Here is a 25,383-nt window from a genome sequence, read left to right as displayed (position 1 = left end):
GCGTGAAGCGATTCTGATAAAGGCGCATTGCTACTCCTAAAATGTTACACAAACCCCATAAAACGTCTTCTTTCAGCACCGTATTTAGAAATTTTGACTCACACAAGCACGGAAATCACGTACTAACATTCAAATTCTCCGGGCTCGCCTCCCCGGAGGTCGGCGCGTGGCACTATGGGATTTGCAGTCTTGGTGAGATGCCGGCTCCTCCTCACTCCCTTAGAAGGAGGAAATGGGTGCAAGACCCGGAAGTACTAGTCTCTGAGAGGAGTGCAGGTTAGGGAGGGAGGGTCAGAGGTCGCCGGGCCAGAATGCGTTCCTGTGTTGCTATGTAGTGGAGGGACACGTTCCCTCCTGCAAATTCTGGAAGGTTCTTGAGTTCACTTAGGAGAGTGGCTGCGGAATTCCTGGTCTCCGGCCCGAGGCGCCCGCTGGCGGAGCAGAGGCGCCGAGGGCGCTGCCATGTTTGGCTGCCTGGTGGCGGGGAGGCTGGTGAGGATGGCTCGGGCGGTGGCAGGAAGGGGTCGGTGACCGAGAGCCGGGTGGTGGCACGGTGCACGGGGCCAGGAGCGCGAGGAAACCCACTCGTCTTTTTTTTTTCTCTTCTTTTTGGCGTGGGCGCGTGCGATGGGGAGTGGGACGCTTGCCCAACCCCGAGACGTGTTTGAATGGCTGTCAGGATATCACTGCATATTGTTGAGTGCGTGTTTTTGCTCCAGGTACTGGGCCGAGTGCCCTGATTACTCGTTCTTTCCCGTGTGGCGTTTTATTTCGGCGTTTCGCCGCAACCGCGCTAACTCCTGAGATAGTCATTCTCTCTTTGCAGTTCAAGAACTTACACTCAGTAGATGGTGTGAATAGTCGCTTCCATTGATAATGCCAGCTTAGAAGTAAAGCCGAGATCTGTAAAATAAAGCTAAGGGTTTTCCAGAGGTTTTTAAGTTGCCCGGGCAATGAGTTTCTGTTGGGTATATTTGGAAGGTTCCTTTTCTGAAGTTCACTGACCCAAGTTAAAATTTTCCACCCTGTGTAAAATTGTGCTGAAAATAATTGGAAGCTGACTAGTAGAAAGGACGGAAATTTTAAGTGTGAGCCATATCGGTGGTAACTAGAGAATAATTCGAGTGGAATGCTTCCTTATTGGTCAAAAGGGATGCACTTGCTTTTCCAGAGCGTTAGGATGAAATGAAATGAGTGCCTGGATTTGTTGGGGAATAATCCAGAGTGAAGCTGGTTTGTTAGAAACCGTCCCTGTTTCCGTCTTGAGACTTGACTCCTTGACCTTCAGAGCTCTTCCTTTGCTTTGTTTCTCTCTGCTTTGTTAAATTTTGCAGCCTCTTTGTTAAACTGTGCCTCACGCGTGGTAGGCAAGCTCTCTACTGCTCCCAATCCGTTTTCACCAGCTTTTGATAATGTATTCTGTACACACGGCTCTTATGGAACCACGTGGTTGAAACCACGGGCTTACTAGCGTCAGAAAGCTTGGTTTCTGTCTCCATCTAATGGGAGGCCCCTGTGGAGGTGGGGTAGTGGTAACACGGTGGTGATCTGCTTTTGGAATGTCCCAGCTCTGGAAATGGAAGATGAAAGAAGCAGTTTGAGATGAGTGTGGGACTCAGATGTGTGTCATTAACAAAGCCAACCTGGTGTCTCACACTTGTAATTCCAGCTACTCAAAAGGCGAGGGAGGAGGGTCACAGTTGCCCGACTCCTGTCTCCCCCCCCCAAAAAAAAAAGTGGGATGGGGGTGGGATCCGGTGTTGGAACTGGACAGTGGTGGCAGGAGGGAGGCAGAGGCAGGCGGATCTCTGAGTTCAAGGCCGGGCAGGCCAGCGTGGTCTCTACAGTGAGTTCAAGGACAGCCAGGGCTACACAGAGAAATCCTGTCTCAACAAACAAACAACAATACAAAAGGGTGTTGGTGGTAGAATTATTATTATTATGAGACAGAGCTTTTTTGTGTGGCCCTGATGGACCTGGGAACCCCCCCCCCCCCACTAGGTTAGCCTTGAATTCAGAGATAGGCTTGCTTCTCCCAAAGTGCTGGGGTTAAAAGAGTGTGCCTCCACACCTGGCTCAGAATTCTTGTTTAATAAGCCCAAGACTGGGTTCAAACCCCAGCACCACAAAAGCAAAACAGCAAAAATTAACGTTTTTAAAGAATTAAAAAACAAACCAAATCCTATGTAGAATCTGTGTGTCATGTTGTGGACTGATCTGGAAGAGAATTTAGAGTTATGTCTGCTTTATTTGCCCAACATCAAATTTATATAATAAATATCCAGTAGGTATTTCTTAAGATTTTTTTGGATGATGTTTGGCTTGAAACTGTGTATCATTAGACATAAATGAAAATGCAGGACAAATAGACCTACTTTTTAATTTTTTTATTTATTTTTTATTTTTTATTTTTCCCTGGAGCTGAGGATGGAACCCAGGGCCTTGCGCTTGCTAGGTAGGCAAGCGCTCTACCACTGAGCCGAATCCTCAAACCCCACAAATAGACCTACTAACAGCTCAGAACTTAGCTACATTCTTCTCTTGCCAGAAAATTCGCCTATTCAAACTATGAACCTAATTTTCATTATTTGAGGTTTTTTTTCTTCTTACTTGAGATGGATTTCTCTGTATAGCCCTAGCTGTCTTGGAAGTTGCTCTATAGAACATGCTAGCCTCAACTCAGAGTTCCACCTCTCTCTGCCTCCCTAGTGCTGGGATAAAAAGCCTTCACCACCACAACCAGCTGGTTTTTCTTTCAGGAGAAAAGTACCCAAAGAAAAAGAGCCAGGTTCCCCCACTCCAGTTTTCCTTTGTTTGCTTGTTTTAACTAAGGTCAGGTATTAGTGTTTAGTTGGATGTGGCGGCACATCCTAGCACTTGGGAGATGGAGACAGAATACCCAGGAATTAGTCTTCACTACATAGCTCACTTAAGGCCAACTTGGGTCACATGCATATGATCCTATCTTAGAAAAGGAGATTGGAATATGAATACAAATTTACAGAATGTTTCTTGCCTGTGCAATAAAAGTTGAAACAAATGGTTATTTCAAGACTTGTGAATACCATAGTTTCTTGTGCCTTCCAAGAAATTTATGTGCTAAAACTTGGTGAGGTTGAATGTGGTACTACAGGAAGGCTTGGTTTATATTTTTTGTTTTTCATTTTACTTTTTTATAGTGGAAAATTTTAAGTTGGGTCAGTAAATTTCATAAAAGGGAATCAGAGCTTGACCTTAAAACACTCAGTTCCAGTACCTGTAACCCTGACACCTGGGAGGCAGAGCGTTAATTAGGATTGAAGGTCATCCTCTGTTATATAAGGAATTTGAAGCTGCTGGGGCCTGCGAGAGGTCCTGACATACTCAGCCTTGACATCTTGGGATTTAGTTTAAGAATGAATGTTATACTACTTTATAGGTGGAGTTAAGTAGTAATTTGGTTTTTAGGGTTTCTTGTATTGGTAGGATAGAAAATTATAGAAAAGAAAAAGTAAGCATTTAAGTAGCAGCAAATACTGGGCACAGAAAATTAGTTGCATTAGGTTTTAAGAATTCAGTACTTGGGTTAGGCGGGTCATGGTAGCACATGCCCTTACTCCCAGCCTCCAGGCAGAAGCAGGCCTGGTCTACAGAGTGAGTTCCAGGACAGTCAGGGCTATTTAGAGAAACCCTGTCTCAATAAGTAAATAAACAGACAAATAAATAAGTCAGTGTTTAGTCTTCAGAGTAATTGTAGTGATGCAGATTTGTTGTTTTGATAAATAGCAATTACAATAAAAAACCAGAAACAAAAACAAAACAAAACCTCAACCCTATGAAGCTAAAATACCTGAGACCTCTCAGAATTGCTATTTCTTTTTCATGATGCATAGGATATAGCAATATTAGTATTAACAAAGAATTTTATGTATAACCAGCCCCCAGCCCACAGGATCTCATGTAGCCCAGGATGGCTTCCAGTGTGCTTTGTTGCTATGCTTTCAAGGTCTGGCCATGATCTCCTGATTCTCCTATCTCTACTTCTCAGATATCGGTGCCACCACACATGGTTAGTCACCACTAGTTCTTCCCATAAATTAAGTTCCCTTTAGCCTGAATGGTAAATGTTAATCTTTGCATCTAGCTGGACAGCAGGATTAGGTTCCTGAGAACCTTTGGTTTCAGCATTTAAAAAAAAATATGCCATTACTTTGTTTTATATGCATTTATGTTTAAGAAGATATGTATTTATACACAATTTAGCCCGGAGAGATGGTATACAGCGTAATCTCAATACTTCAGGCAGGAGAGTTGCTATGAGTTCCAGGCTAGCAGGAGGGGGGTGGGAGATTTACATAAGCCAGTACTAGGTCAGCCATGGTTACATAGCAATATTCCGTTTCCAACAGACATCATTGTTGATTGGCCTAACACCATTATACCTCCTTCCTGAAGAAAAGTACAACAGTCCATTTTTCCTTTGGGGCATTTCATAGTCATCTTGCAAGTAGACACACTGAAAGCGCTTTATAAAGTGAGACCATTTTAAGTTTCAAAAATCATGAAACAGAAGCACAAAGTGGAAAACATGGCACTAAATAGGTTGCAAAAAGGACATTTGTCACAACATGGATGCTGAAATGAGAAGGCACCACACAGCCTTGTTCCATTTCAGCTGGACATGTTTTTCACAAAGCAACTTAATGTGTTTTGTTGTGTTCTGCCCCTGAGAATGTTGGTGAATGACTGGAGAGACCATACAAGCCTTGGCTTTGGGTTATAAATCAGTTTTAGAGGTTGAATTTGCTAATCCAGAATCTTAGAATAATTTAATACCCATTTTAATTACCTGACCCTCTGTCCTTCAGATTGAGGGTAAAAGCCTAGTAATGTTCAGTGGAAAACATTTCATTTTTACAAGGGTTTCTTCTGTGTTTGAGACAGTCTCATGTAACCAAGGCAGCCTCGAACTAGCTATGTAGCTGGGAATGACCCCTCAAGTCCCGGGATAACAGGCATGTGCCACCATGTGCTCGTTCTTAGGATGTTCTTGTTATAACCATAGCTGTTTATTTTGTAAGTAAAACTCCATTAGGGAATCTCTGAGCGAACGTAGCAGTAGTTTGGAAAGACTACATTCACTAAGTGAGTATTTTAAGGCTGGTATATCTATTTGGTGGTTTTGTAGTGAGAATATTAGACTAACTGCAGGCGACAGTGGCAGCACTAACAGCTAGAGTGGCCCATCCCATCTCAAACTAAGACCGGTCTCTTGTTTTCTAGGTGCAAACAGCTGCACAGCAAGTGGCAGAGGACAAATTTGTCTTTGACTTGCCCGATTATGAAAATATCAACCACGTTGTGGTTTTTATGCTGGGAACAGTCCCATTTCCTGAGGGGATGGGAGGATCTGTCTACTTTTCCTATCCTGATTCAAATGGGGTGCCAGTATGGCAGCTCCTGGGATTTGTCACGAACGGGAAGCCAAGTGCCATCTTCAAAATATCAGGTCTTAAATCTGGTAAGAACAATATTCAAATAATGTCATAGTTAAGCTTTTTCCTAACCAGTATTACACAAAATACAGCTTTTAAGCTTCCACCATGTTTTCTAAGTAACAGGTCATATATTCTTTTCTTTTCCTAAGCATGATGATATAGAAACATTTATAAAGTAGGAAGTGAAAGCTCCCCAGGCACACAGTGCTTGTCCTCTGGCCCTGAGGGAATCTACTCACTCTCTACTTTGGACCTTCCTGAGTATTTTAGTAAAGAAAGGTGGTCTCCCCACATTTTGCAGTATGCATTTCTTTTTTAAATACAAATAGATAAAAATGCAACTGTATAGGAAATAAAATGGAAATTCTTCATTAAAAATTGGAACTCTTGCTGGGAGGTGGTGGCACACACCTTTAATCCCAGTACTTGGGAGGCAGATCCAGCCGGATCTCTGTGAGTTCGAGGCCAGCCTGGGCTACCAAGTGAGTTCCAGGAAAGGCGCAAAGCTACACAGAAAAACCCTGTCTCAAAAAACCAAAAAAAAAAAAAAAAAGGAACTCTTATGGCTCAGTTGGTAGTGCCTAGCCGTAAGCATGTAAAAAGTCAGATGTAGTACATGCTTGAAACCCCAGCACTAGAAAGGCAGAGACAGGTGTGCTCTGGGGGTGTGCTCTGGGAGTGTGCTCTGGGGGCTGGCTGGGCAGCCAGCCTAGCCAAACTGACAAGCTCCAGGCCAGTGAGAAATCGGTGGCAAAATCAAGTTGGACAGACTCAAGGAATAACACCAAAGATTACCTCTGGTAGTGTGTACATGTGCACTCACATATGTACTTGAACATGTATACCTGAATGCATACATACTTCCTCATGTATACACATACATGTATATGTGAATATTTGTACCCACATGCACACACATGTGAACATGCATGTACACACAGTTGTTTTCAGCATTTAGATTTGATCTCTAGCATTCTTGTTTTGGTTCTGTTAACAATGAGGGGACATGGTCTTCACTTTCACACTCTGCAGTATTTTTTGAAGCAATGTGAAATGAGTCAATTGGATACCATTTGCTCCCACTGAAGCTTTGTTTCTCTCAAGTCAGGATGGAGGTGTGTAGAAACTCTTCAGTGTGTTTCTTAGATAGACATTGCATATGGAGGCCAAGCGAAAGCTGATTTAGGCAGCATAGATAATATGTTTATATACTTAACAAATAGGTGCCTCCTCTGGGAGTTTAAAGGTAACAATTAAGTTCTTGTCTGCAGTAATGGCTCAGTGGTTAAGAGCACTGACTGCTGTACCCACAGGGCAGCTCACAACTCTTTGTAACTCCTGTTCCAGGGGATCTTACACCCTCTTACAGACAACATGCAGGCAAAACACCAATGCTCATAGAAATTAAAATAAAATAGAGAAAAAAGGTAAAATGTAGTTGTGAGTGTAAGTACTGGGGAGGATGGAGTAGCTTACTGCAGTTGGTTGGGGAAGTTCTCTGGAAGAGACAGTATTACTGCTCTTGGGAAGAGCTTGTCAGGCCATGGCCTATTGGCGTTATTTTCCAGGAGTGGGTACGTTTTCTAGGTGAAGGGGTAAGTAGAATTTGAGAACGTGCTGTGCTCAGGATGGCACAAGAGTGTCTGTGGCAGGGATAAGTATGGCTCATTAATTGAGAGGATACTATTAATAGGTTAGCAGTTTTTAATGTGCTTGAGATTCAGACCTGTTTGATATACAAAGTTTGTGTACTAGAGATGCAAACAGAATTGACTTGAGAAAATTGAAGTTCTGAATAGACATACTATGAATAAGTTGAGTAATTGAGATACTTATATCTGCATACATAGAAAACATGAAGTAAATTGAGCTGCTGTTGTTTTCATTATAAAAATTTCTAATGTATACACTGTTAGATAAGATAAAATATTCTCATCATCCAGCTTTAAAAATGACCAGCTTAGGGATATCATTTTGTTTAAATTCCTGTTTACGTCTCTTTTGATACGATTGGAGTCAAGAGTCCTAAATCACAAGTAATCTATAAATATGTTAGTATCTGTCTTGGGAAGATACATTTCAAGAACTTTTTTTTGACGGCCAGGAGTGTATACCTCAGTAGTCAGAGTACTTGCTTCCGATGTACAAGGCTCTGGGTTCAAGGCCAAGGACCACAGTGTTGACCTGTCCCACAGAGGGCATCAACGACACCACATCATTCATCTGGGGTTAGGGCTTGTGGGACTGTGCACTTGTCCTGTGGGTAGGGCTGCCTGGCTCAGCTCACCCATCGGTGAGAATTCTGGCCCCTTGTGCCCACACTACCCCTTCCCACTCTTATTCTTTCATTTCTTGTTCTTTTCAGCCACCTTGTCACCGTCTTACGATTTCTGAAGTTCTTCCGTCTTTCTTGCTGACGTGGTCTGTCCTGGTTCCCTTGTTCCTCTGACACTGCTGTCTCACTCTGTAGTCCCTGCTTCTCCTTTGTATCGGTTCCCTTTATCTCCTCCCAGTGTAGGCAACTACCAACCTATTTCTGATGTCATAAAATCACCTGTATTTTCTAGAATTAGTAAGTGGTGTCATGGAGTATATACTTTTTTGAGAGGTGGCTTCTTTAATTGAACACAATTTTGAAGTCTTCTATATTATAGTGTGTGTCATTAGTTTAATTCCTTTTGTGGTTGAATTACAAGCTCTTTTAATAGAATTTTATGCCATACAAAGCTTAAGTGTGGCACATTTCTACTATGAACCATTGAATTTTGTGTGTGTGTGTATGTGTATGTGTGTGTGTATGTGTAGCACACATGAATGGAAACTGATACATTACTCAATTCACTGCTAGGTAGCATTCTAATTCTATTGATGTCGAACACATACTGCAATTTGATTATTCACTCCCCCTTCTTCCCCCACCCCAAGATTTTTTTTTTTTTTTTTTGACAATGTAACCTTGGGTGGCCTGAAACAGACTATATAGAACAGATTGGTCCTAAACTCATTGAGATCAACTTGCCTCTGACTTCCAAGAACTGAGAATAAAGGTGTGTCCTACCATGTTAGGCTGTGCATTAATGATTTATGAACATTTGGGATATTTCTAGATAATTGGGCCCTAAAATAAAGTTGCTCAGTAGGTAAAGGCACTTGCCATCAAGCCCGAGGATCTGAATTCAATTTCTAGGATTCACATGGTAGAAGGAGAGAACTGACTCCTGCAAGTTGTTCTCTGACCTCTGACCTCCACACCTATACTGTGGCATAAATATAAGTATTTCTATAAACATGTATGTGAACTTTTGCATGGCATTTACTTCTGCTTCTTTGCATAAGAGTAGAGGAGTAAAATGGCTGGATAATATAATACTCGGATACCTTGCTGTTGAAGAAACTACTCTGAATTCTTGCCAGTCCTTGGTATGATCTTTCTTTGCTGTGCTAGTAATTTAGAAGTAGTACCTCATTGTGTTTTTCTGTTTTTTGTTTTTTCGAGACAGGGTTTCTCTGTAGCTTGGAGCCTGTCCTGGACTAGCTCTGTAGCCCAGGCTGGCTTCCAACTCACAGAGATCCAGCTGCCTCGCCCCCCCCCCCACCCCAGGCGTGCGTCACCACCGCCCAGCTTCCTCATTGTGTTTTTAATGAACATTATTTTAATGTCTAGTGATACTGAGAATGCTTTTTCATGTGCCTTTTTTTCTTTCTTTTTTGTCTTCAAAGGCAGGGTTTCTCCATGTAGCCTTAGCTGTCCTGTAAACTTGCTTTGTAGACCGGGCTTGCCTCTGCCTCTCTCATGTGCCTTTTTGAGGTCTGTATAACTTCTTGATGAGTGCTCAGCTGGGATCCCTCTCTACCTCTCTCTCCCACCACTGCTCTCTTTCCCTCGCCCCACATCCCTTCTTTTCCCTTTCCTCCTCAGCCAGAAGAACTTGGAATATGGTTTACGAAGGTCTTAAACTTGAGATTTCTCTACATCAGCCTCCTAGGTGCAGATTACAGGATCGCCTGCTGCTTCTGGAAATTAGAATCTGGAGAGTTCTCAGCATGAGTCCTTTATCAGATTCATGGTCTGAAAATACCTTTGTCTTCACCTTTGATTACCTTTTTTCTCTTTGTGGTATGTTTATTTAATATACGTTTACATTTTTGGTATAGTCTGTATGGATTGTGTTTTTTATTTCTGTCCAGTACAAGGTATGTTTTGAAAGTTTTTTTTTTTTTTTTCTTTTTAATTCTTGGCAAATAGGTATCTGTAGTTCCAGCACAATGTGTTTAAAAGATGGTCAGGAGCAAATTATCTTGCCGTTGATCACATTCACTTGGTATGCATTTGGTTGTGAGCCTAGCCTTTAATGGCTGAGTTGTCCGAGTTCTCCCTGCTTTGTTTTAAAAGTAAAATATAGGGCTGGAGAGATGGCTCAGTGGTTGAAGGCACTGACAGCTCTTCCAGAGGATCCGAGTTCAATTCCCAGCACCCACATGGCAGCTAACAACTGTCTGTAATTCCAAGATCTGACAACCTCACACAGACATACATGGAAGCAAAATACCAGTGAATATAAAATAAAAAAATAATTTAAAAAAGTAAAATATAAACATACATTAGTATTAACCTACATTTTCAATTAGAATATAATGTACATGTATGTGTGTAGGCGCAAAGGTGCAGAGGTCAGAGGGCCACTTTTAGGATTGGTTCCTTAACTATGTGGATACAAGATATGGAACTTAGGTTGTCAGCCTGACAGCAGGTACCTTTACCTATTGAGCCGTCTTGCTGGACCGTATTCGCTTAGTTTAAAAAGATACAAATAGCTAGGCAGTGGTGGCACTTGCCTTTAATCCCAGCACTTGGGAGGCAGAGGCAGGTGGATCTCTGTGAGTTCAAGGCCAGCCTGGTCTACAGAGCTAGTCCAGGACAGGCTCCAAAGCTACAGAGAAACCCTGTCTCAAAACAAACAAACAAAAAAAAAACAAACCAAAAAAAACCAAAAAAACCACAAACAACAACAACAAAAAACAACAAAAAATTACAAATAAAGTGGAAATAGATCTTTTTCCTTTTTTCCTCCCCTTCTTTGAGACAGGGCTTCTCTGTGTACCAGTTCTGGCTGTCCTGAAACTCGATTTGAGGCCCAAGCTGTCCTTGAACTCACAGAGATCCACCTGCCTCTGCCTCCTGAGTACTGAGATTGAAGGTATGCACACCAGTTGCCCTGGTGAAATATATATATTTGTTTGTTTATTGATTTTGAGATGGGGCTTCTCTGTGTACTTTTGGTGCATGTCCTGGATTTCGCCCTGTATGTAGATAGGCTGGCCTCGAACCCACAGAGATCCATCTGGCTCTGTCTCCCGAGTGCTGGGATTAAAGGTGTGTGTCACCACCACCTGGCGAAATAGATATTTTTACAGTGTTTTTTAAACAATAGAATGCTAGTTGGAAAATGATGGAAATATCGGATGCATTTGGTCTGTATTTGTAGTAATATGCAGTATGGGGGGAGGAGCAATGGACTGGGGAACAAAGAATACTTTTGGTTTGGAGTTGAGAATCCCACATGGAATGATGACAGAGCCTTAAGTATACAGTTGTAAGTTGAATTTGTGGCAATTCAAAACCTAGAATTTTGCTGGCATATTTTACACCCAGACTTGTAGCATTGATTAAGATGAAAGTTGGACTCTTGGTCACCAGCTAGTAGATCAGGGCATATTGGTTTGTTTTAGAGACATACCAGTTAAATTGTCTATAGTCAGACTTTTCTTTGGGCTGCCAGCTCACAAATAATGACATGGAGACTTATGTTGGCTCTAGACTTTTTCTCAACTAGCTATTATGACTTAAATTAACCTGTTTCTATTAATGTATGTTCTGCCACGTGACTCAGCTATCTCTCCTCTGTACCCTATGTCTGACTTGCTGGCATCTCTTATGGGCCTAGATTCATCCTGAGCTCCCCAGAAGTCCCACGTAGTCTCTCCAGCCTAGCTATTGGCCATTCAGCTCTTTCTTAAACCAATCACAGTGACTGATACTTCTTCACACAGTGTAAACAAACATTCCACTACAATTGTCAGTTTGTTTGTACTTTATCCTTTCATTGCTATAGCTTTGCCTACATTTTTAGTTTGGAATGGGATTTTGTTGTTGTTGTTTGTTTATTTTTGTTATTTTTGAGCTCACTCACTTGCTCTGTAGCTGAGGCTGGCCTGAAGCTCACTGTAGTCTTTCACAGTTAATCCTCTCACCTCAGGGTCCCAAATGCTGGGGTTACAGGCGAGAGCTACCTTGCCTGGCTTGGAATGGGTTTCATTGTCTCTTTTCTTTTTATGAACTGCTTGTCATCTCCCCAGAAGATTCCTTGGGAACAGTGAAAAGTACCCTCTCTTGTACATTTTGCCTTGTCTTAGTCACATTTCTTTGTCTTGTGACACCGAAGAGGAGTGTACTAATCAGGATTCTTAGAGGACGAGAACCAGTAGAGTGGGTATATATTATATAAGGGAGCTATTAGAGTGGCTTACACAAGGGGGCCAGGAGGTCCAACAATGCTGTCCGTTTTCAGGCCGGAGAGCTAAAGAACCTGGCAGCTTCTCGGGTCGTAGGGCTGGATGCCCCAGCAGTTCTGATCTGCTACAGGCCTGGAGGATTTTGGAGACTGCTGTTCTTCAGATCCCGTTGGAAGACCGAGGAACCTGGGTGAAATCGGCAGCAAGAATTGGTGGCAGGCAGACGGGCAGCAACGCTTCATCCTCGCCATAGCCAGGCCCAGTTATCTCTGCCGTGATTCTATGTCCTTAAGTAGAATAACTGCCAAAGAGGTGCTCCAGAAGCATGAGTTGAGGCATTTTCTTACTCTTTTCTTTCATCCAGTCTGAGAAAATTTAGTGAAAAATGAGTTAATCTAATTCAGTCATTGTAATGGAAACTTTAGGAACAATGGCATAACAATGCCATTGTTTTTTCTTGTGAAGTTAGATTAAAATTGTTTAAAATTAGTTGGGTGTGGTGGCTCATACTTTTAATCTCAGCACTCGGAGATGGAGGCCAGCCAGGGTTATTTGGTGAGGCCTTCATATCTAGTAATAATGCTTGATCACTTGATAATTTTCATTTTGATAATGAACAAGATCTTTTAGTCTCTTATTTAAAAAGTAGTTTCCCCTTATTTCTGTTTAAACATGGCTGTTGATGGTTTTATCCACTAAAAAACATTGTAAGTAGTATTTGTAATGGTTTAGTAGAAATAATTCAGGGAGCTTAAATATTTAGAGATCCTGTGCATTTCAACATCAAATGATAAAATGCTGTTAAAATGGAAAAGACACTTTAAAGATACTTTTGAAAATATTAGAATTATTTTATTTTATTTTATTATATGTGCATTGGTGTTTTGCCTAAATGTATGTAAGGGTGTTGGATTCCCTGAAACTAGAATTACAGACAGTTATGAGCTGCCATGTGGGCGATGGGAATTGAACCAGGGTCCTTTGGAAGAGCAGTCAGAGCCATCTCTCCAGCCCCAAATATTAGAATTCTTAAATTTATGTATGCAAGATAGTCCTATAATTCACAGGAAATATAGTGTAAAATCTAAAAATACATGGGCTTATGATAGATTCCTGTTTTTGTTTGTTTTTGGTTTTTTGAGACAGTTTCTCTGTGTAACAGCCCTGGTTATCCTGGAATTAACTCTGTAGACCAAGCTGGCCTCGAACTCACAGAAATCTATCTGCCTGCCTCTGCCTCCTGAGTGCTGGGATTAAAGGTGTGCACCACCACCCGGCCAGATTTCTGTTTTTTAACTTTGAAGATATTCCTTCAAGCCGGAGTCTTAAGCTTGATTAGGTTGAGCAAAGCTGACCAAGCACATCGAGCCTGGAGGAGATTTGCTGTTAGCTTCAGACAGCTGTAGCTGAAATTATTCTTACAACCACCAGCTCTCTAATAAAGTATTTAGGTCAGCTCAGGGTTGTTAGTATTTATGTACTTTGCTTTAACATTTTTATTTTTTATTTTCTTTTGTCTTTGGCATTCTTTTCATTTGAATATTTTAAAGCTTATCTGTAAGCTATATTTCTTTCCTTTTGTATTTCCTAGAGATTATCATTCACTTTTTACAACATTCCATGAATTAATACTATAGAAGTAAATATCTATATATGCTGACAACTATAAAGTGACATTTGATAACTTTTTTTTTTTCTTTTTGCTTTTTGAGACAAGATTTCTCTGTGTAACAGTCCTGGCTGTACTGAAACTCGCTTTGTAGACCAGGCTTCCTCAAACTCACTAAGATCTGCCTGCCTCTGCCTCCCAAGTGCTGGGATTAAAGGTATGCACCACCAATGGCTGGCTGAAATTTGGTAACTTTTATAATATTTCATATTCCGTTTTCCTTGTTTATTGGTTCATTTAGTAAAATTCTGAATATAATGACAAATTTAGGGCAAAAATAATTTTGACTATTTTTAACTAAAAATATTTGTCTTGAGTCTTACTATTTTTATACTAAAGTTAACATTGGTGTTGCTATTTTGTTTTGTTTTGTCTTTAAAAAAAAAAAAATTTATTTATTTATTTATTATGTATACAGAAGAGGGTGCCAGATCTCATTACAGATGGCTATGAGCCACCATGTGGTTGCTGGGAATTGAACTCAGGACCTCTGGAAGAACAGTCGGTGCTCTTAACCTCTGAGCCATCTCTCCAGCCCCTTGTTTTGTCTTAAGGTCTCTCTACATAGTCTTGGCTTACATAGTCCTGGAACTTACTATGTAGACAAGGTTGACCTTGAACTCACAGAGATCCTCCTGCCTCTGCCTGTCTGGTATTGAAGGTATGGACCACCATGCCTGACTATCATTGGTGTTCTTAATAGGCATCAAGAAAGTCAGGTCAGGTGATGAAAAGCCAGGTGCTCTGTTAAGATACTCTGCCTGTTTTCTCCAAAGTTTGGAATTTTTACATTTTTTCAGAGTCAAATGATATAGGCAAAAAGGCTATTTACTTACACTTTTGTTTTGACTTAATTTGGTCCACCACAGCATTTCATTTCCAGATTGTCCTGAGAATTTTTTTAGTGGACTACATCTTTAATTTTCTCAATTAAATCCTTTTACTGGCCATAATCTTCTGTTGCATAGCTATCTCATTAACATAAGAGGTTATGATTTCAAAATCCATTTCTACATATACCTAGTGTATCTCTCAAGTTTTATATTAACACTGACTATTGCTTTTTTCACTTGTTTCTTTAAATGCCATACTGAGTTCTGAAAGTTGTATCTGTCCTTTGTAGTATTTATTTTTATAATCTTCAGAAAACTTGATACTGCTTCCAGCATTCAGAGAGTCAGCTGAAAACTGGTTCAAGTTAAGCATCTGTTAAAACCCGTAACAACTGTGAATAATGAAATGTTAACTTTTGGGTTATGATAAATCAGGAACATGAGTATGATATTTTTAAAATTATGAGTTAAAATTTTGACTCTGAATTTAGAAGTAGAAAGCAGTTTCTCTTGCCAAAGATAAGTAAGTACTTGGGAAAAAATATCAATAATGTATATTTATGCATATTTATGTACATTTGTCTGTCAAAGATAAATGTTTGCAGAGTTCATATACTATTTGAAGAGTTTGTTGAAGCCACATGCACATACCCGTTCATACACACCAAGTTCAATTTCCAACCTTCCTTTTCTCTGTAGGTTAACTATTTGTAAAGTGTTTCAAGAGACAAGGAGGAAATAGCGCAATGCCTCAGTCAGGGAGCATTCCAGTGACATCTGCAGTGGAGAATTATATGGAGAATGGGAAACAGAAGAGGCCAAGATTGGAAGAGCAGGTGGGGGATTAGGACCTTAGGTCAGATATGAAAACACTTACATAGAGCTTGACAAATTTTTCATTGTGTTTGTAGCACTTTTAATGTGTGATTATACTTAATAAAATAATAAGAAATAGTTGCTCAAATTGCCTGTAGCATAAGAGAAAATAAGTATGAATAAATACTGTAATAGGGTTTTATGAACTATAAACCTTGTTATTCAAAGGATTATATTTTGTGTTCCAGGCCTTCAGATTAAATCAGTTACCTTGTAGTTGAGTTTTCCTTTATGCTTTTTTGACCAAAGCCTGATTGTGAGATGCTATTAGTTTGAAATTCAGGTTTTTAAAATATCAGTTCTAGAGGCTGGAGAGATGGCTCAGTGGTTAAGAGCACTTACTGATCTGGCATAGAACCTGGGTTCAGTTCCCAGCACCCACTGGCTGCTCAAATTTGTCCTTAACTCTATTTCCAGAGGATCTGATGCTCTGCTCTGATCTCCATGGACTCCATGCACACATATGGTACATATCAGTGCAGACACTCACAGTCACACATACACATAATAAATCTTTAAAAAATTCGTTTATATTTTTTTGTATTAGGGATTATGTGTATGTGATAGGAACATGAGACAAGCACTCTACCACTGAATTACATCCCTAATTCCACATCAGAGATTTAAGACTTTTGAAAAAAAGAAATTAGAGCGAATTTAAGAGTTGTTCCTTCTACTTCCCCCACACTTATCATTTTGCCATATTTTCATTATCTAGATAAAATTGCATATATTAATTTGTGTATGTGTTATGCATGTGCTTGTGTGCCATGCTGCATGTGTGGAAGCTGGGGATTGCTTCTCTCCTTCACCATGGGGATTGAACTCAGTGTGTTTACCTGCTGAGCCATCTCACTGGCCCTATAGACATTCGCTTTTCTTCTGGAAGCTTTGCAAGTATGTTGTACTTACTGTTCTTTACTCCTGGATGTCGGAGCTTATGTTTTGTAGGTCCGTGGCAGAATCTTGCCTGTAGAAACACAGTATAGCCAAGTTCAACGTTAATGCAAACACAGTACTCTCATCTAATTTGCGGTCTGTATTAGTTTTGTCAATTGTCCTCAAAATGCCTTTTGTAACTGTTCCATCGGCCTTTATCTGAGATCCAAGCAGGATAATGCATTGTGTGTAAGTGTTAAACCTCTCGTCTCTGATCTGGTACAATTGGTGAACTTTCCTTTGCCTTTCATAACAGTAACATTAGAATACCTGTAAAAAAAAAAAAGGCTGAAAATTGTTTTTATAAATCTCCATTTGACTTTTCTTTTTTTCTTTCTCCTCTCTGCCTCCTCCTGTTTTCTTTTTTTCTTTCAAGTTTTTGAGACACCATCTCATTATGTAGCTGGCTGGCCTGGAGCTCCCTTTGTAGACCTGGCTGGCCTCCAGCTCACAGATCTACCCACCTCTGCCTAGTGTTGGGATTAAAGGTGTGTGCCATCACACCTGGCCCTGATAACTTCTTTATAATTCTGCTCTTTTCTTTGGGGGCTTGCTGCTATATTTTAACGAGACTGCTTATAGATCTTATAGATGTGGTGTAAATGATCTCTTATTCAATTCCCTTGCCAGAAGGAAAACTTACACAGTCTCTAGCTTTGTTTTAAAATTGGGTTGAGTTTGTCAAGAAGGGACAGAAACCAGCTCAAGATGTTACTATTAGTCTGTGTTCATGGCAGGGGCTGGTGAATCGGAATGGCACCTTATGCCCTCCCACAACTTCCCCACTCGCTTTACTGAGTGGTTTCATTGTAAGTAAGGATTAAAAAGTGAGTTAGAATGTTTGCCAAAGAATTTGATGGAAACAGGTAGAATAATGGGCTGGAATGGGCTGTGACTTTGGAGTTGGGTTTCTCTTTTGTTCCTCAGTGGTCCTTGTTACTGGGTGTACATTCTTTGTCAGTAAATTCATTAACTTACATAAAGGCAACATATTTGATGTTTAACATACCTGAAAAAAAATCTCTTTTTGTCCCCCCACTTTTGTGTGTATGAGTATGTGTGTGTGTAAATGTATGTATGGGGCAGGTGTACTTGTGCCTGTGCTTGTACTTGTGAGGCCAGAGCAGGATCTTTCTTTTTCACTCTCTGCCTTATTCTTGAGAGGCAGGATCTCTTATTAAACTTGAAACACCACCTGCTAGAGAGCTCCAGGGATCTGCATGTTATGCCTCATAACCCCATGCTGTGGTTATTGGTTCTACAGCCTTCGGTCTAGTTCAGATCTTTCCTCTCTGAGCTGTGTCTCCATTTTCACAGTTTTTGTTGGTGGATTGGTTGGTTTTGTTTTTGAGACATGGTCTTATGTACCCCAAGGTGGCCTCAAACTCCTCTATGTAGCCAAAGATGGACTTAAACTCCTGCCTCTCTACCTTCCTAGGGCTAGGATTATAGGTGCACACTAACATGCCCAGGTGCCAAGGTGTCTTGCTATGCTGCCCAAGCTGGTCTCAAAACTCAGGGCAAGGAATCTTCCTGTCTCGACCTGAGTAGATGGGACTGCTGGCATGTGCCACCACACCTAGCTCTAGGTGTGTGCTTTTGACCAAGATGTTTTAATCATAGAGGAGAATTCACATAAAATGGAAATAATAGCTAGAGTACAAGTTGTTTTGCAAGCATTAAATGTAATATATGCAAAATGCAAGGATAAGATATAAGATATGGAAAATACTTTAGACATAAGATACGTAAAATGGCACAGTTGGTACTTAGTACATGGTTGTTTTGTTTTTTACAGAGTTGTGAAATGCCAGTGTTAGAAGAGATATTAGAAATCACTAGATAAGGGCAGGAGAGATGGCTCAGAGGATAAGAGCTGTGGCTGCTCTTCCAGAGGTCCTGAGTTCAATTCCCAGCAACCACATGGTGGCTCACAACCATCTGTAATGAGATCTGGTGCCCTCTTCTGGCATGCAGTCATACATGCTGTATACATAATAAATAAATAAATCTAAAAAAAATGCTTTAAAAAAATCACTAGATAAACTGAATATGGTGTTACCCCCCACCTTAACCTCAGCCTGTGGAAGAAGGAGAGGAGGACCAAGATCAAGGCCAGCCTGGGCCACATGAAGTCTTGTCTCCAAAACCCAAACCAGAAATCACCCAGATAGTGAAACTTGTTCAGAATAGTTAAGTGACAGTATTGTCCCAGGTAAGAGTTTAAGATCTCCTAACTTGCTAGAGTTTAGATATTTCTATACATACATTTTAAATATCCAAATTCAGGTATGTTAAAACATCAAATACGTTACCATTATGTAAGTTAATGTATTTACTGACAATAAAATTTTAGGGCCTTGTACTTACTAGGCAAGTGCTCTACCACTGAGCTAAATCCCCAACTCCTGAAAAATGTATTTTCATGCTTGTTATTCTATTAATAAATACAAAGCAAAGAGATATAAAATTTATATATTTCACATATATTAATATATAAAGGATATGTAGTATATTGATATGTACAAAAGGTATACATTACTAATATATATGATCTATATTTGATTTCTAGTCCTTCTGTTCAGTACTGAGAATGCCGTTCAGACATTTTCATGTGACTTTGCAGCATACATTGTCATATTCAGATGTTACTGTGTAGCAGGCAACTTCTTTCTTTTGTCATAAGCATTTTTAGTCTTCTTTGGCTGCTATGTGCACATACAGTATTGAAACAGTGGACTTAGAGCTTCTTAGTTTTTCGCTTGAGCACCTAATTAGATGAATTATATTTCATGATTTTATTCTTTCATAGAAGTCTTTTGAAAGAATGGAGCGAACTTTTACATATACAACTTTGGGTGTTGCTCCTGAGAGATGTCCACCTTGTTTTTTGAGACAGCGTCTTTCACTGGGACCTTGGTCTTGCCAACTAGGATAGGCTGGCTGGCTGGTGCTGAGATTACAAGTGTGAACCATCACACATGGCTCTTTTTTTGTGCATGCTGGGGGTTAAATTCAGGTCCTTATGGTTATTAGGCAAGCAATTTCCCAACTGAGCCATCTCCTCAACCCCTTATATACATTTTAGTAGAGCAGAAGCTTGTTTTTATCTTGCAATTACAGAAGTCCAGTGGGTCATTTTTAAAATCAAAGATGTAGTTGAGGCTGTGTATTACTATTCCAGTATCTCATACACTGTGGCATTCAATCAAGAAATGATTTTATGCCGGGCGGTGGTGGCGCATGTCTGTAATCCCAGCACTTGGGAGGCAGAGGCAGGTAGATCTCTGTGAGTTCAAGGCCAGCCTGGGCTACAGAACTAGTCCAGGACAGGCTCTAAAGCTACAGAGAAACCCTGTCTCAAAAAAAAAAAAAAACCAAAAAAAAAAAAACTAAAAAGAAAGAAAGAAAAAAAAAAAGAAATGATTTTACTTTGAACTCATCACTTATTTTTAACTATGCTAAAAGAAAAAGGTTGAACTATATAAGAAAGGTGGAGGAATGATAGAATTGCTCATGACAGAGGTTAGCTAGCTTTTTTGTAAAGGGTCACATAAGTAAATATTTTAGTCTTTCTAGACCACAGGTGGTCTCTATGGCATATTTCTCTTTTAATAACTTCAGACATTTAATCTGTATTCTTAGGTCTCAGGTCATACAATGGGATGTGAGCCAGATTTGCCATTGCACTGACGTGTAATCTTCATAGAGCAGTTTTCTGTTATGTAATCTTTTTTTTTTTTTTTTAATTTATTTTGGTGGGGGGTTTGAGACAAAGTCTCTCTATGTAGCCCTGGCTGTCCTAGAACTCACTCTATAGGCCAGGCTGGCCTCAAACTCACAGAGATCCATCTAACTCTTCACCCCAAATGCTGGGATTGAAGGCATGTGCCACCATGCCCAGCTGTAGTTATACTGTCTTTAAAGGAAATGGAAAGAAGAGACCAGAGATATGATCTTCATGACCACCTTTTATTAAACAGAATCTGGAACTCACACATTTCAGACTTTGTTCATAATGGTAAAAGAAAGAAATGGGGAGACTTGTGTTAGAGAGGGCAGGGTGTTCATGTCAAAGGACAGCTGATGTGGGTTTCCTTTATTGGTAGAGTTCCAGCACTGAGCCTGAAGTGGGGAGCAAGCTTTCAGGGTCCAGAGTAGCTGTCATAGAGAGCAGACCAGGACACCGAAGTGAGTCATCTCTTAGTTATCAGAATCATAGAGAAAAACTTAATACTTCTTAACGTGTTAAGTCAGGGAGAGTGTCCTCAAGTTAGTTTGAATTGGTAGCACCTGTAAATTTCTTTCAGGAGAAGGAAGCCAGCACCCATTTGGAGCCATGAATATCGTACGGACCCCATCTGTTGCTCAGATTGGCATTTCAGTGGAATTGTTGGACAGTCTGGCTCAGCAGACTCCTGTGGGCAGTGCTGCTGTGTCCTCGGTTGACTCATTCACGCAGGTAAGGCATACGTATTTCATTCCTCTTTCTGCCCTCTCCCTATTATGGTGCAGTGACAAAACTGCATCTTTATGGTGTGTAAGGTAATGTTTCGATATATGTCTGCTTTGTGAAGGAACTAAAGCAGGTACCATGCCCCTGATGTCACATTCTTCCTTGTGTGAGCATGCTTGAGATCTGATGTCTTAGCAGATTTCAGGTCTGATTTCCGTGTATAGTCTTCTGTCGTACATACACTTTGTATGCCTTGACCAACACTTCCCCTTGTCCCCAAACTCTTGACAGCCACCATTCTCCTGTCTGCTTCTGAGAGTTCAGACACTTTGAGCTTTTAAATAAAGGACTTGTGCTTTTATTGAACATTTTACTTTGAAATATTTTAGGCACATAAAGTACAGAGAATAAATTAGCTATTGCACAGATTTTTATTACGTACTTACTCAGTGTCGCGCATTTTTAAGTCCAAATAGATACAAATAGACAAAGTAACACGTGTCCTCATAGACAGAATAAAGGACCACCTGTCTTCGTAGACAGAGTAAAATAACACATGTAGACAGAATAAAATCACATCTGTCCTTGTAGACTTTTAAGAGCACCACCCCCTGATTTGTTACATTCTCTCATATCTACTAATTTCTGGGTTTCTCCCTCCTTGTCTTTGGCATACATCTTTGTTTCCAGTTTTAACTTGTGCCCAGGGTCTGCAAGTATAAATTGTAGCACTTTGACATTCTTCTGGAGGCATTCTTTTTTACCTCTCTGCTCTTCCTTCCTTCCTTCCTTCCTTCCTTCCTTCCTTCCTTCCTTCCTTCCTTCCTTCTTCCCTCCCTCCTTCCCTCCCTCCCTCCCTCTCCCCCTCCCTCTTTCTTTCTTTCTTTCTTTCTTTCTTTCTTTCTTTCTTTCTTTCTTTCTTTCTTTCTTTCGTTCTTTCTCCTATGGTAAATTGGTTATTGAGGTCTCTTATGCAATCTATTTGGGTTGTTTTTTTACGATTAGTATAGAGTTCCTTTATTCCTCTTCTATGTTGATAAATTTCTTTATTTTTATTTTTTTTCTGGCCCATTGTTTTAATAATTACCCTTCCCCCTAGTAATAACCTTTGTCCTGTATTATGTCACATATACTCAAGTATATTTTGGATTCTTTTACTCCAAGTAGTTTGTCTGCCTCTTGGGAGAAAGTTTTATTTTCTTTTTTGTTGTTTGAGACAAGGTCTTGCTATGTAATCCTGGCTGTTCTTCCTGAGTGCTAGGATTAAAGATGTGTACCACCACTGCCTGGCTGTAGCTTTTCTAAAGATAGTTAAGCTTTTATATTTCTGTCAAGACAAAGACCTCATATAGGTGGTTATTGTTTTATATGAGAAGATATGGTGATTGGAGGAGAGTGATTTTATAGGGGTGTGCAGACATTGAGATGAAAGGTTTGACGGAAGATTTTCCCTTTACTCCTGTAGACCAATGCCATCTTATGATTACCCTAAGCTTTCCTCACTAGACTGTCTTAGATCTTACTCAGTTACGTTATTTCTTGTAAATACAGAGATCCTGTTTCTCTAGCGCTGGCTGGCCTGAAACTGTGTAGACCAAGCTGGTCCAGAACTGATAGAAATCTGCCTGTCACTGTCTCTTGAGTGTTTGAATTAAAAATGTGTGCCACCATACCCAGCTGTCTTAGAACTTATATTCCTTAGAACCAAGTTAATACAGGAATATTTTTAAATGAAAGTATTGAGGTCTAAACTGAATATTTAATGTAATTCACTAACATTAGCTATTTACTTTTCAGTTCACGCAGAAGATGTTGGACAACTTCTACAATTTTGCTTCATCGTTTGCTCTCTCTCAGGCCCAGATGACACCAAATCCATCTGAAATGTTCATCCCGGCAAATGTGGTTCTGAAATGGTATGCGACAATTTCAGTCTCTAGTATTAAGGCTTTAGTAACTATATATATTTTGCCTGTGAATGTATTTCCTTTTGGAGAGGTAAACATAGTCTTTTATGGTGGATATCAACATATGTTAATATATTGCATACCAATAGTATATATTCTGTAGTGTTCAGATCTGAAATAGTTCATACCCTAAGTATCCTATTACACAGCAGCCATTAGAAATTCATAAAGACAAGGAAAGATAATTGTGTTTGGGGGATCACTGTTAGGGATGATACATTGTGTATATGTTGAGTTAGAAATACTATATTGACACTTGAACAGTAGATCAAAGTATTTTCTCCCTGGGGCTGGAGAGCTGACTCTGGTTAAGAGCACTTGCTACTCTTATAGAGGACCTGGGTTCAGTTTCCAGTATCCACAACCAATTGTAACTCCAGTTCCAGAGGAGCTGATGTCCTCTTCTGCACACACACGGTACACACACATGCATGTATTTAGAATGCTCTTACAAGTAAAATAAAAATAACTCAAAAACATTAACAAACAAAATTGAAAGTCAACACCCTAGACATCATGTGGCTTTATGCTGCACCTTGAATATATGACCGTTTTTCTCTGACTTCCTGTGTTTTGTAGGGATTTTTTTTTTTTTTCACTTTTAATGTCCCAGTGGGGGAGCTGATTCAGAGCTCCCTAGGAGGTAGTACTTTGCTGAGCAGGGGTCCTGGAACATACTGGGTTTGTGTTTTGTCCCTGTGCTGTTGTGACTTTGAGCCAGCTGCTCTCAGGGATGTACAGTGTTTCCTTTCCTGACTTTGTGTCATGGGATCAGTCCCCAGAGCTGTCCATCCCATCTCACCTTAGGCCACTGTTCCTGCCCTTCATAGTGAGGACTTCCAGAGTCGCTGTCTGCTTTTTATCCTCGTTTTTGAAAATGACAGAAAGTTATTTTTGATAAACGTTATTTGGGCGTTGGGGATTTAGCTCAGTGGTAGCGCACTTGCCTAGCAAGCGCTCGGTCGTCAGCTCTGGCAAAAAAAAAAAAAAAAAAGTTATTTGGTAAGTTATGAAATTGTGATTGAAATGTTCTTATATAAATCTGAATTTTCTTTTCTAGGTATGAAAACTTTCAAAGACGACTAGCACAGAACCCTCTCTTTTGGAAAACATAACTTGAATAAAATAATTTGTCATGTCATTTAAAAGCACGAAGTCAAAGGGGTCATGAAGCCTACCTTTCGAAATTGCTTAGTGACTATGAAACTACACAGAACCCTTATGAACATTAGACACTTTGAACAAGGAAAATGTTCAGTATTAGTACCTTTTCCCTAATAAGTGTGAAATACTCTCGGAGGCAAACATTTTGTATCGGCTGTCATTCATTTCTTAAAATAAATCCTTCTCACAGTAGTAGTATTTGAAATACCATTGCATGTGTACCCATTTTGTTCATTCCCACAGTGCTTTGTTAGAGCAGCTAACTTGGTTGCTTGGTTTTAAGGGTCTCAGGTGCTCAGGACAGCCAGTAGCTAAGCTAATCAACAGGCTTGACCCACCGTGACCTGCTAGAGTACTTAACTTTCAGTCAACTATTTCATAACTGGGGAACTGTTGAAAAACATGTCAAATATGTGTTTTAAGATGAGAAAATTAGCTTCAGGGAGTTTTTCTTTTCCTTCCTCTTCCTCCTGCCCCCTAGGGTGTATGTGTGTTTTGGTTTTGAGACAAGGTCTCAAAACTCCCTCTGTAGCTTAAGAATGCTCTTGAGCTCCTGATGCCCAGCCCCTGCCTCCTGAGTGCTGGCATTACAGGGATACACCACCACATTTGGTTTCAGGGAATATTTCTTAAGATTAGCAAGTTTGTTGTTGTTTTTCGGTCAAGAAAGGTTGGTTGCCAGTTTTTATATCTGCAGATTGATGTACTTTTTTTTATTTAATAAAATTTCTATGTTTAATACCAGTGAACTTTGATTTAACACTGTTAATGTTAGTAGGCAGTTGTATATAATCATAGGACTGAGTTTCTCCGCATATGAAGACAGGTTTTTTTGTCTCATTTAAAAAGGACTCATACTGGTGAAACACATTGGCTGAAGACCACCAAGATCTCATCTGCAATCAAAGCTGAATATATTAGCTTATGCAATGAAGGAATATGTACAGCAGAGGAGCTACAAGGTCCCTATATAGGAAGGGGACATAACAGTTTGGGGGCCTTGAGTTAATTTTGTGCTGTTTTGGCAGATGATTTTTTTTTTCTTTCCTGTTTTTTTTTTTTTTTTGAGACAGGGTTTTTCTGTGTAGCTTTGTACCTTTCCTGGAACTCACTCTGTAGCCCAGGCAGGCCTAGAACTCACAGAGATCCATCTGCCTCTGCTTCCCGAGTGCTGGCATTAAAGGCATGTGCCACCACTGCCTGGCACACTGTTTTGGCAGATAATTCTAAAAAATTGGAAAAATAACTCGTGGGTGATACAGTGTCTTTTGTCTTTAAAAGGTGAAAGATTAAGTGGTCTATATTAACAGTGTCTTTAAAAATAGGAACCTGTGCAGACTTATTTGTTAGATCAGTTTGTGATCTTTTGTTGAAACAAGGATCTAGTTTAGAGTTTAGCTGCACCCCTAACCCTGCCCTTTGGTAATTTCTTACATTGTCAGAGTTTGGTAGACTTGCATATGGTATGACTTTTTTTGGAGGGGGGGGT

General features: G+C 40.2%; 1 protein-coding gene across 3 annotated transcripts; it reads left to right on the top strand.

Annotated features, from left to right (window-relative positions):
* The first annotated feature begins 253 nt into the window (after positions 1–253).
* On the top strand, positions 254–24,106 carry Hikeshi (heat shock protein nuclear import factor hikeshi). 3 transcript variants are annotated; one of them, XM_036175582.1, is made up of 5 exons: positions 254–492; positions 5,263–5,500; positions 20,618–20,769; positions 22,561–22,679; positions 23,791–24,106. In XM_036175582.1, the coding sequence occupies exons 1-5, from the start codon at positions 463–465 to the stop codon at positions 23,843–23,845; spliced, it is 594 nt and encodes a 197-aa protein (XP_036031475.1). In that variant the 5' UTR covers positions 254–462; the 3' UTR covers positions 23,846–24,106. The 3 variants fall into 3 exon arrangements, with proteins under 3 accessions (XP_036031475.1, XP_036031478.1, XP_036031481.1); XM_036175585.1 differs by lacking the exon at positions 5,263–5,500 and having other exon boundaries at positions 255–492; XM_036175588.1 differs by lacking the exons at positions 254–492; positions 5,263–5,500 and adding an exon at positions 15,184–15,328 and having other exon boundaries at positions 23,791–24,104.
* The last annotated feature ends 1,277 nt before the right edge of the window (positions 24,107–25,383 follow it).

Source organism: Onychomys torridus, chromosome 1, assembly GCF_903995425.1.
Source record: "Onychomys torridus chromosome 1, mOncTor1.1, whole genome shotgun sequence".
In the NCBI taxonomy this organism is placed as follows: Eukaryota; Metazoa; Chordata; class Mammalia; order Rodentia; family Cricetidae; genus Onychomys; species Onychomys torridus.
The sequence above is the reverse complement of the archived record's forward strand: the minus strand, read 5'-3'. Positions and strand labels throughout refer to the sequence as shown.